This window comes from Artemia franciscana, chromosome 21, assembly GCF_032884065.1.
Source record: "Artemia franciscana chromosome 21, ASM3288406v1, whole genome shotgun sequence".
Classification (NCBI taxonomy): domain Eukaryota; kingdom Metazoa; phylum Arthropoda; class Branchiopoda; order Anostraca; family Artemiidae; genus Artemia; species Artemia franciscana.
This window is the reverse complement of record NC_088883.1, coordinates 24334234-24347474: the sequence shown is the minus strand read 5'-3', so window position 1 is coordinate 24347474 and position 13241 is coordinate 24334234. Positions and strand designations below refer to the sequence as shown.

The 13241-nt window shown below is 33.6% G+C and overlaps 1 protein-coding gene across 3 annotated transcripts in view; it reads left to right on the top strand.

Moving 5' to 3' along the window:
• The window catches only part of LOC136041034 (E3 ubiquitin-protein ligase NRDP1-like), a 29789-nt gene extending 23185 nt beyond the window's left edge, over positions 1–6604 (top strand). For 2 of the 3 annotated variants that reach the window (XR_010620949.1, XR_010620950.1), the window contains exon 4: positions 5817–5890. Coding sequence is in view for 1 of the 3 variants with exons in the window: in XM_065725564.1 (XP_065581636.1) it covers positions 6217–6249 (33 nt within the window). In the remaining 2 variants the exon portion in view is untranslated. Of the gene's footprint in view, positions 1–5816; positions 5891–6216 lie in introns of those variants that run through there. The other variant, XM_065725564.1, reaches the window with a different exon arrangement.
• The last annotated feature ends 6637 nt before the right edge of the window (positions 6605–13241 follow it).

Sequence of the window (13241 nt, the reverse complement as noted above, 5' to 3'; positions counted from 1 at the left end):
TCAGCCTTATGTTTTCTTAACATTTTAGAAAAAACATTTAGAATGTAGCAGCAAACCATGAACAGTCCCAGACTTCGGCCTACCATAATTCCTCCAAATATTCAGCCGAATTTTTAGAATACTCGCACGTGGACATAAGGACAGGGTTTTTGACCAACCCTGAACTTGACAGCCTTTCCTAACACGCTTGCACGGGACAGCTGAAGCTTCAGCACACTTTAATGCATGGTTAATTTCTGCAAGATAGGTTTACCTCAGCAGTTTCACAGGGGAAAGATCCAATAAAATGATCAAGGTTGGAAGTTGCTGACGCAAGCAGCAACCTTTTGCAAGCATTAATGAACTTATTCTCTGATTGCGAAGAGCGGTAATTACTTGGCAGGTAAACGCTTATACAGATTAGATCTGAAAATTCAGCAGCAATGAAATGGTCATTCGACTCAAGGAGATTGAGGGGAATTCAGTGGAGTAAATTCATAGAAATTTGGAGGGAGGCAAAATGTGTTTTTCAAAATCTAGAGTTGTTGTTTTTTGTTTCTTTTTTCTGAAAATATAAAAAAAGCTTTTTGAATGGTAATAATGGAAAAGTTATCTATCGAAATCTTCCCCTGAATTGAGTTCAATATTAGTGTCTACCATTGGACACTAAGTTACTTTTTATAGTCGCCATGAAACTGAAACCCTTTTGAAGGGTAATCTTTTCTATACTTATTATGAGAAATTTCAACAACAAAAAATGGATAGTTTGAACAAATTCGTTTATTATTACTGGCTAAAAGCAACAAATTCTAAAATATGAAGTGGCTAAAATGGGAGAATAGCTAACATTTGTCCTAATAAGAAAATAAAGCTACCCTTGAGCAATAAATTTTACAATTTTGTTTACTTATTTTAATAAGCACTGTTATTTGAAATAAAAAGATGAATCTATTGGGCCTTTCGTTCTACATCCAGTGATTAGTTCAATTAGGGTTATTTTGCTGACAGAAAACATTTTCTTTTTGAGCTTTTCAAAAAACGTTAGAAGTCAGGTTTTTAAGGCACTTGGTATTAACCAAGTGACATATATCAATTGCCAATTCTGTCGGTCTGTCTGTCGTTCCCGGTTTTGCTACTTTAGGCACTTCCTGGTAAGCTAGGACGATGAAATTTGGCAAGCGTATCAGGGACCAGACCAGATTAAATTAGAAAGTCATTTTCCCGATTTGACCATCATGGGCGGTCAAGTTGCAAAAAGTAGAAAAAATGAAGTATTTTTAACTTATGAGCGGGTGATTGGATCTTAATGAAATTTGATGTTTGGAATGATATTGTGTCTCAGAGATCTTATTTTGAATCCCGACCGGATCTGATGACATTGAGGGGCGTTGGAGGGGAGAAACCTAAAGTCCCGGTTTTGCTACTTTAGGCACTTCCAGGTAAGCTAGGACGATGAAATTTGGCAGGCGGATCAGGGACCGAACCAGATTAAATTAGAAATAGTCATTTTCCCGATATGACCATCTGGGGGGGGGGAGTGGGGGGCCGGTTAATTCGGAAAAAATAGAAAAAATGAAGTATTTTTAACTTATGAGCAGGTGATTGGATCTTAATGAAATTTGATGTTTGGAATGATATTGTGTCTCAGAGCTCTTATTTTAAATCCCGACTGGATCTGATGACATTGGGGGGAGTTGAAGGGGGGAAACCTAAAATCTTGGAAAACACTTAGAGTGGAGGGATCGGGATGAAACTTGATGGGAAAAATAAGTACAAGTCCCAGATACATGATTGACATAATCGGAACTGATTCGCTCTCTTTGGGGTAGTTGGGGGGGGGGGGGTAATTCTTAAAAATTAGAAAAAATGAGGTATTTTCAACTTACGAACGGGTGATCGGATCTCAATGAAATTTGATGTTTAGAAGGATATCGTGTCTTAGAGCTCTTATTTTAAATTCTGACCGGATCTGGTGACAGGGACGGGGAGTTGGGAGGGGGAAACCTAAAACTTGGAAAACACTTAGAGTGGAGGGATCGGGATGAAACATGGTAGGAAAAATAAACACAAGTCCTAGATAGACGATTGACATAAACGGAACGGATCTGCTCTCTATGGGGTAGTTGGGGGTGGGGGTATTTCTTAAAAATTAAAAAAATAGGTATTTTTAACTTACGAACGGGTGATTGGATCTCAATGAAATTTGATATTTAGAAGGATATCGTGGCTCAAAGCTCTTATTTTAAACCCGACCGGATCTGGTGACATTGGGGGGGGGGGGGAGTTGGGAGGGGGAAACCTAAAACTTGGAAAACACTTAGAGTGGAGGGATCGGGATGAAACTTGGTGGGAAAAAAAACACGAATCCTAGATACATGATTGGCATAACCAGAACGGATTCGCTCTCTTTGGGGTAGTTGGGGAGGGGGTGGTTAATTCTGAAAAATTTGAAAAAATGAGATATTTTTAACTTACGAACGGGTGATTGTATCTCCATGAAATTTGATATTTAGAAGGATATCGTGTCTCAAAGCTTTTATTTTAAATCCTGACCGGATCTGGTGATATTGGGGGAAGTTTGGGGTGGGGAAACCTAAAATGATGAAAAACGCCTAGATTGGAGGGATTGGGATGAAACTTGGTTGGAAAAATAAGCAGAAGTCTTGCATACGTGATTTGCATAATTGGAACGGATCCGCTTAATTCGTGATTTGCATAATTGGAACGGATCCGCTCAATTGGGGGGGGGGGGGGTAATTCTGAAAAATAAGAAAAAATGACTTATTTTTAACTTACGAAGGAGTGATCGGATCTTCATGAAACTTCATATTTAGAAGGACCTCGTAACTCAGATATCTTATTTTAAATCTCAAGCTTATTTTAAATCAAGCGGTGAGATCAGGATGAAACTGGATGGGAAGAATAGAAACCTGTCTAAGATACTTGACTGACATAACTGGACCAAATCTGCTCTCTTTAGTGGAAATGGGGGGGGGGGGGTAATTTTGAAAATTGAGGTATTTGTAACTTACGAAAGGGTGACCAGATCTTAATGAAATTTGATATTTAGAAGGATCTTGTGCTTTAAAGTTCTAATTTCAAATTCCGACCAGATCCTGTGACATTCGGGGGAGTTGGAGGGGGAAACCGGAATTCTTGGAAAACATGAAAATTGGGGTATTTTTATCTTACGAATAGATGATCGGATCGTAATGAAATTTGATTTTTAGAAGGAATTCATGTCTCAGAGCTCTTATTTCAAATCCCGACCAGATCTTTTGACATTGGGGGGAGTTGGAGGGGGAAATCTTGGAAAAACACTTGGAGTGGAGGAATCGGGATGAAGCTTGGTGGATAGAATCAACAAATGTCCTTGATACGTGATTGACAGAATCGTACTGGATTCGCTCTCTTTGGGGGAGTGGTTCAGTGATTTGGCGAGTTCGGTGCTTCTGGACGTGCTAGGGCGATGAAAATTGGCAAGCGTGTTAGGGAGCTGCAGAATTTGACTTGATAAAGTCGTTTTCCCAGATTCGACCATCTGGGAGGGGGGAAAGGGAGAGGTAAAATTAGAAAAAATTAGGTATTTATAACTTACGAGTGGGTGATTGGATCTTAATTAATTTTGATATTTAGAAGGACTTTATGACTCAAAGCTCTTATTTTAAATCTTGACCGGCATTAAGCCTCTTATTTTCCTTTTTAAATCAATCTATTGATTCATAGAAGTTTGTTAGAGCTCATACCATATGATCTCTTGGCTCTTAGCTCTTCTCCCCTCGTCACAAGTGCCATATGAGCTCTTAGCTCTTTAGAAACGTTAGAAGTCACGTTTTTTATTTGTGATAATAAGTTATAGCATGGTAAGGTCAGAATAACTACAATAGATATTGCCAGTGTGTTATAAAACATTTTGGTAAAAGCAAAAATTTGATGTAGCTATTTGGTCACCCACTGCGGTGGATTCTATTTTTGGAATCTTGGAATCTCAGTTAGCAAGGACTATGAGTAGTGGCAACAGTAAAGTCTCCCCTTGACGAAGTTTGTAAATTGACACTTTCGAAAGTTTGCAATTTCTAAAGCAAAATTTATCTTCGAATTGTTTTCTTCTGGCTGATTATGATTTCCTATAGACCCATTTTGCATTGACTAACCTTGCTGATGACACACGCCCTCGACATTTCTCTTTCCTTCTGTACCGTATGGTTTTATTTTACAGTTAATTCTTTTTAGACCATACAACAGTGAATTTTCTGTTCACTTACGGATTTCTTTTTAGAATATTTGGAATCAGTGTGTCTTGTCAGGAATTATAATTTTTTTTTGTCTTCAAAGTTTTTGTCTAATAGAAAAAATTGCTCGAATGTAATAAAGCCAGAATCTTGCACTTTCTTGTTTAGTAGAGGAATAACCGCACTATTATCAAACAAAACCAACGTTGGAATTGCAATAACATTAATATATATTCATTACAAGAAGATCATAAAATTATATACGAATAACATTTCGTAAATATACTTTATTTATGTATTCAATGACTGATTTTAAAGTTCGTAGGAGTGGACACTGGCCTACGAGGGACAAAAGGGTTTTTGAAAAAAAGTTGAAAATATAAGAAATTTTTTGTTAAAAGTTTTAGGGAGTATTCCTGGCATCCTTGATGCATAACTTATGAATAGTTAAGAAATCATCACGCCGAGATAGAAAATCTATTTTAGAATGTGATTTTGTCTTATTTGACAGAAAAGGGAGAATATTGATAACTAGAAAAAACTGCAAATAGTTTTATAGCTTGTTCTTCCGCATAAATATGTCTTATTAAATTAAGTTCTTCTCTGCTTATTTGATGTGCTGATATTCAATATTGCAGCAAATATATATACATGCTTCAAACAAATATCACAAACAAATATAAAAAACGTAACGAATATTGAATATAACATGGAACATGGACGACATATTAGGAAAAAGTACAGAGCTAAGAGGCTTTGATGGTGTACATACAAGAATTTCACCTAGCTGACTTGCTTGATTGGAATAAAATCTAATGAAATGAAAAGGTATTTTGGAAATAAAATCCTCTTTGATTTTGAATTGCTGTTATTGTTTATAGTTTTTAATTTCTTTATTATTGTTGTATTGTTTTTAATTGCTTTTATTGTTTTATTGTTAAGCTTACAGAGATTATTAGATTTTTGTGCCCTTCAGCTTTTGGAAAAAATTAATATTCTGTCATAATGTTTGATCACCTTTAATTGTGTCCAATAAATTACAAGGTTATTATTAATATTTAGAAGATTAAGGCATAATGCTGACATGGATATTTAACAGGATTGAAACACGCCGTCAAAATTGAGGAGGATTTTTAATCACACAATTCTATTGGCTGACGTAATTCTGACGTTGTCTTTTAAACACCTTTGAACATACGTAAATTTTGATCCACCTTTTATAATTCTTGCTAAAAAGATTCTTTTAATTTCTCTTTCCTAACAGTTAATTTGTTTAAGTAATTGCATGCCCAGTTAATTTTAAAAACGAATTTGTTTTCTTCAACAAAGAGATGAATATGAATAGCCAGCACTGTGTTCAATTGTTATTTATTTGTTTCCTTTGAAAGCTTTTGAAAAATGCTTTTTGACCCCCCTCTCCTCTCCAAAATTTTCATCAATTGCCAGCACTGAGACTTGTGAGTATGTACAGGTTTGAAATCCATGCGCGGCGAGGGCCTCAGTCTGTCCACATATATATATATATATATATATATATATATATATATATATATATATATATATATATATATATATATATATATATATATATATATATATATCCAGGGCACAGTACTTGAAAATAGCAGATGGTTAACAAAATTTAAGACAGTTCAGAATATTCAGAAATTGTTTCATTTTGTCGTTTATTTCACACTTTGCAATTGGTTGTTAATGGTAATTTTATTTCTTGAATATGCTAGCCTTATATATATATATATATATATATATATATATATATATATATATATATATATATATATATATATATATATATATATATATATATATATATATATATATATATATATATATATATATATATATATATATATATATATATATATATATATATATATATATATATATATATATATATATATATATATATATATATATATATATAAAAAAAAAATTTATTATAAAAAATTCATAAATGCAGCTAATGAAAATTTTATGTTTCCAGGGCACATTGGTGTGGTGGTACAGTTGGAATTAATCTTATAATGGCATCAGATAATGCTCACATGGAGCAAGACTTATTTGTAATTAATCCTGGATTTTTAGTCTTAACCGTGGGGGACAGATGAAACAGTTCCTGGTAAAGGTATAACGCACAGTTTAGTTGAAACAATTTGACACAGTTTTGTGACAACGAACTGTTTGATCGTCACTCACACAAATGAAAAGTTTTTGATAACAAGTACTGCTTCAAGATAATCTGCGTTTTAACCTAATTCCAAATATATAAGAGTCCATAAGTTTTAAGTTCGAGTATGAGAAAATGTGTTTGATCTTTTCGTGTTGGTATAGTTTTATATTTGCGTTTGAAGATAATAAAATTGATCACTTCACGTGCTTACCTCGAATTTATAGTATTCCCGCTTTGTTTTGTTTCATACTTGCATTTGAGGATAGTAAAATCCATCTCTTCAAGTGCTTACCTCAAATTTTTAAAGTGTTGAAACGGACTTTAAAGTGTGTTTGGTCCTCTGTGCATTTTAGTGTCCTAACCAATAAAACTAAGCGCAAAGAATTTTCAGTTTCTCTAACTAGTTTCAGCAAATATTCATAGTTATTCTGTTTTTTACAGTCTATGAATAATTTATTCACAAATGCGATTGTTTACACATAAATATCTGTAATTTATCATTTATTTACTATTGTTATTTAATCATAATTTTATAGTTTACTATGCCCAAATAAGAATTTTTTAGTTTATTATTACAAAGCCTCAGGTAATTATTAAACAATATTCTGTGTTCATTACAAACTTGTCAGTTGCATTAAAATTTTTACTGCTAGGAATGACCTTTAATGACCAGAAGTAGGTTTACCGTGTACTTTATACCTCTAACATGTTTGCTAGAGAGGTATTTATCTCTATTTGTTAGAGGTATTTATCTCTAACATATCGAACATCTGCAACATTCGTCTTGTTGCATATGTTTTTATTACATAAAGAGGGTTTTCATTCCGCAAACCTCTTTACAAGCTCGTATCCATTTTCTTAAACTTGCATAAACAATTTTGATGAAAAAAGTATGGTAATTATTTTTGATAAAAATCAATTTATAGAACGCTGTGCAGAACGTCATGTAATTAAATGATAGCATTTAGACTCTTTAATAAGTTGAACGACAATTTTAGTCCTTTTTTAAGCCTTTTGATATAAACATTAATATTAAATATCAGTTTAATATATTTAATATTAAAGAGATATCCTGGGGTCTCTGACAACTTTTCTTCTGTTAAGTTATGGCAGATCTTGATCTAACAAGAAAGCATTATATATATATAAATAGTTGCTGGGGGCGCTTCGCGCCCCCTCAAGCCCCCCCGCGCGCGTAAGTCCTTACGTGCCATTGTAGTTGTGTCCCTGTGTCCCATCTGTGAATATAGATAGATGTATATATGTTTTTAACTGCGTAAAACTTGCGAATATACAACATTCTTCGCTGTCCCATTGTCTGTGCATATAAATAGATTGTCAGGTTTACCGGCTCTTGAAAATGCAAGATATAATTTTCCATGGGAAAAACAATCCGTATTCAGATCTATTCTAATGATTGCCCTTGAGCTTTGTTGATGATGATTTCTAATCGAACATTCCCTTTGTCCCCGTCGTCATTTATATATCCCCCCTGTGCCCCCCGGCGTCCCCGTTGTAGTTGTGTCTCGGTCGTCATTTATTTCCCAGTGTCCCGATCGTCATTTGTGTCCTGGTGTCCCAGTCTGTAATTTATCTTTGAGTTTCCCGGTCGTCATTTATATTCCCGGTGTCCCGGTCGTCATTTGTGTCCCGGTGTCCCGGTCTGTAATTTCCCTTTGAGTGTCCCGGTCGTCATTTATATTCCCTGTGTCCCGGTCGTCATTTGTGTCCCGGTGTCCTGGTCTGTAGTGTCATCTTATAATGACGTCATATGCAAACCCAGAAACAAACAAACATGTATACATACAACATTTTTTTTATATATAGATATAGTTTCTTTTTTAGTTTTTTTTTTAGTTTTGCAGCTTTTTTAGTTTATTTAGCTTTTTTTCTTTTTAGTTTTTTATTTTTTTCGTTTTAGGTTTTTTCTTTTTTTTAGCTTTTTTAGCTTTTTTCTTTTTATTTTTTACCTTTTTTTATTTTTTTCCTTTTTTTAGTTTTTAATTTTTAGTTTTTTGTTTTTTATTTGTTTTCTTTTTTTTTTAGTTTTTTTGCTTTATTAGTTTTTTTATTTTTAGTGAGGATGCGTCAACCCCTTTAATATACGGGACAAATTCTGTTCGTTTTACGCTTTAATGTCGCTCCTTGCAGTTAAAAAACTAGTTTTTTTCTTTTAACTTCTGAACGTTTTTTAATTAATGCATGTGTTGATTTTGGCTCACCGCACATGAATGGTTAAATGAAATTTACATATTATTAATTTTTTTTGGCTAAATGGCTTTCTCATAGTTTTGATCGGACGATTTTGATAAAAAAGGGGGTGGGCAAGGAGGCCTAGTTGCCCTCCAATTTTTGGCAGCTTAAAAATGCAACTAGATTGTTTTATTTTTTTTTTACGAATGTTTTTCTTAGTAATAAACATACGTACCCTACGAATTAACGTAACGAATTTCTATATTTGTATATTTTTTATTACGTATATGAGAAGATTCGCCCCCTCATCAATACCTCGTTCTTTACAATAAAGCTTGAATTTTTTCCCAAATCTTTAAGAACGACCCCCGATTCACAAAGGTCTTAGAATAAATAGTTGAAATTAATAAAACACTTTAGAACAAAGAGCAAAGTATTGTGGAAGAGACGAACCCCAATATATACGTAATATTTTATGTTTGTTTTAAGTTTTAATACTGCTCATTACTTCCAGTTAAAAAAATTATTTACGTTCTGATTGTTTTTTCAGATAATGATAGAAAATCTTGTTCCCTCTTCATGGAAATTGTCTTCCCTCATGAAAAATTCCTTCATGGAAAGATCCTCCCATGTAACCTCCTCCCTGCAACCCACTCCAACGCGATAAAATCCCCCTGAAAACGTCTGGACACTTCATAATTAACAATTACTATATGAAACCAATAGTCAAAGTTTATAACTTGCAACCACTCCCATGGGGACTGGGGAGATTAAGTCGTCCTCAAATACATACTTTTTAGGTTTTTGACTAAGTTGAACAGAATGGCTATCTAAAAATTTTGATCCGGTGACTTGGGGAAAAAATGTGCATGGGAGGGGCCTACGTGACCTCCAATTTTTTGGTCACTTAAAAAGGGCACTAGACCTTTCAATATCCGTAAGAATGAGCCCTTTTGCAACATTCTAGGACAACTGGGTCGATCACCCCTGGAAAAAAAAACGAAAAACAAATGAATACGCATCTGTGATATGTCTTCTAGCAAAAAATACAAAATTCCACATTTTTGTTGATACAAGCTTGACACTTCTTCAGTAGGGTTTTCTGACACGCTGAATCTGATGATGTGATTTTTGTTAATATTCTATGACTTTTAGGGGGTGTTACCTCCTATTTTCTAAAATAAGACAAATTTTCTCAGGCTTGTAACTTTTGATGGGTAAGACTAAACTTGATGAAACTTATATATTTAAAAACAGCACTAAAATGCAATTCTTTGATGTAACTATTGGTATCAAAACTCTTTTTTTTAGAGTATCGGTTAGTATTGAGCCGGGTTGCTCCTTATTACAGTTCGTTACCACGAACTGTTTAAAAAGAACACAAAGATATAAAGTATTTTTAATTCCAAAAGAAAGACGATGTCAATAAAAACGAACAGATATCAATTCTGAACCTTTTTTTTTTCCAAAAAAACAAGTTTTTCAAAGAAAAGTAAAGAGATCCATTAAACCAAAAAATAAAGTCAAAATTTTTTCAATCGTAAAACTGCCACAAATTGCCATCAATAAATAAATGAAACCCAAAACTAACAGAATTAAAGTAAATAACCAAGTCAACCTTAAAACCAGCAAAAATTAACATGAATAGGACTGAAAACCTCCATTACTTCTCTAAACCATGAGAAAATTTGCACTTTACTGAAAAATGAATACATTTTAAATGTTTTTACTTTGTTAACCTAATAAAACAAAAATTATTCAGACTAAGGAAAAAATGTCGGTAAATGTATATTGAACAGACATCATGTTCAATTGTTTTTTTTTTTTTTTTTTTTTTCCTGATTTAAGTTAACGTTAGTTAATCCGATGTTTGGTTTGTTTAAAATGGTGATTACTTTGGTTCGGAAACTGGGAAGGTTTTCCATAAGATATATTGTTTGAGTTATTGGAAAAAATATTGGAGTTTCTTTCTGGCTTTTATATTATGTATCTTTCTTTCTCGTTTTTCACTTTATCTTGCTTTATACTCCTCTTAATACTGTTTTCTATCTATAGAGGGTTCAAATATGTAATATTTATATTGATTTGGCTTAAAAGTAATATTTTGAGGTCGTATGCCTGAAACATAATTTTCACGAGGTAAGTTCAGCGCAATTTAATATGACTTGTAAAGCAAATGATGGCTTATTAGCAGTTTTACTTTTCAAATTTTTTTTTTTGTAAAAATCGGATCAATACTGCTATTTAAAATGACCACTAAATTGCAAAGAAGTACTACAAAAACGCTAAAATTAAACTCAAGTAATTAATAAAAATTACATCCAGAGTAATTCCTTATCGAAAATTAAGGACCCTTTATGTCTGAGGGTAACGACGGTGTACAGTTATAAGCATATTTGCTGATTTGTATAATCGCGAGCATGATTATACATTTTCACCTTAGCGAATTTTTTATCCTTTTTTTCAATTTTTGCAGTGTAAATTAACAGTTTGCAGATGATTGGTGGTTTTGGCAAATTTGGCAATAAGCTATTTGAATGCTCCAAAATGTTTTGTTACTCATACCATGGTTTTCAAACACACTTTTTTTTCGATAAATGGCTAAGCAGTTTGAAATTCGAGAGTGTCGAACATCTTATTTAGCTTAAGCTAAACTGTTGTCTTAAGAACCACTTGAAACTCTTGCTTAAAACTCGTAAGAAGAATCTTAAATAATAAAAATTCTTATTTCAATACCAACTTTTACTGTCATCTCATTTTGCGAAGAGTTGTAATCTTTACATCGACATGTGAAGATCCCCTTAATTTACGTAACTGCACCATAAAATAAAAATTCATCAGAAAAACTCCTTTTATTCAACCCCCTGGCGAGTAATTAGAGTCGCCACAGAAATTCCTTTATATGGGGAAAAGGGGTGATGAAATGCTACCAGGTTTTTCACTGAGACTAAAATAACAATGTCTCGCTTTTTTTATTTATACATAATAAAACAAATGCTTGTTCAACTATCAATTGGGATAAATCTATTTGCTTAGACAGTGAAAACAGATACAAAAGTCTAGATATTTCGATCAAAAGTCCTGAACACAGTACTTGTACCCGCTTTAACAGTCTAAATAAATGAATTTCACGAATTGTCCTAAAACACAATTAACACACTTTTCCCTGGAATTTTTCAGGCAGAATCTTCCAAAAGAAGTTTTCTGGGGGATTTCAGCAGAGATGGAATTGTCTGGGGGAAGGGGGATCTTACCCGAGAGGAACACTCCAAGGAGAAATTCTCTTGGGAGGGATTTGAAAAATAATTAAATAAAGAAGCAATTTTTTTCAATTAAAAGTAAGGAGCAACATCCAAAGTTAAAACGAACCGAAATTGTCTCGGTTTTTTGAGGAGTGGGTCCCTCTCAGTAGTATCTAAGCTAAAAACCTGATCAGAAATATTGAAACCAACTATCGAAAGTACAAGTATTGATTTATCGTTCAATCCAATTATCGCTTGACACTACCTACAACCCTGAGGGCTGGGGGGGGTATTTGTCAGCCTCAAAGATATAACTTCTGGAAATTTCAACTACATCGAACTAAGCGACTATCGCAAAATTTTTATTACAAGTTTTTTATTAAATGATAGGCGTGGGTAGAGGGAAATTTGCCCTCCGATCACTTTCGACCAATAGAAAATGCACTAGTCCTCTCAATTTCCAATCGAATCAGCACTTTTTGAAGTTTTGACGACAATGCTTTCTATAAAAACCTTATATGCCCCAAGTGCATAACTGACAACCCTTGTTCTGAGGGCTGTGGGGGGATTTTCATCTTCAAAAAGATAATTTTTAGACTTTTCGACTACTTTGAACCAAATGTCTATATCAAAATTTTGATCGGAAGTGTTTGATCGGGGGTGGGGCATTTGTCCTACGATTAGTATCGACTATCAAAATGGGCACTATTCCTCTCAATTTTCAATCGAATGAGACCTCCTTGAAGCCTCTACGACAAAGCTTTCTATAAAAACCTTATATGCCATGGTGCTAATTTTATCAATGTAATCAATAGCACCCCTTTAGCTAAAAGTGATTGAGCTAGAAACAGAGAGATAACGGATAGGGACTTAGAAACATCCCCTTCCAGAAGTTTAACGTGATGGAAAATTGATTTCTGAAATCTTAGAGAAAACTGAGCATTGACTAATATCAATTCTCAGCAAGCTTTAAATAATCATATTAAGCTCCCTAAGCCAAAAACATAACATTACTCTAAACCTCTGCGTTTTCATTCGTTGTCTCAATAATGTCTAGTTTTCTCGACCCTCTGTGATGCAAATGAAGATTAATTTCCGTTAATGAAGACATAAAGGCACACTAGCTAATCTTCATTAAAGTGAGTCAGATACTCCCTTTTGGGATTGATGATACACCCTCAACAAACTTTCAACGGAAAAATTCGTCTGAGTCGTTCCATAAAAACTTAAAATTAACCTTATAAATAAGAAAGGATGTATAAAGTGAATTCACGAGATCTACCTTATGACTATTTTTATCAGTGTGTTTTCTACGAATGTTTACGAGTGTTTTCTAAAGGAGTTGAGAACTAAGTTGAAATTTGAAGTGAATGAAAGTTATTGCTTAGCACCTTATGAGATCAT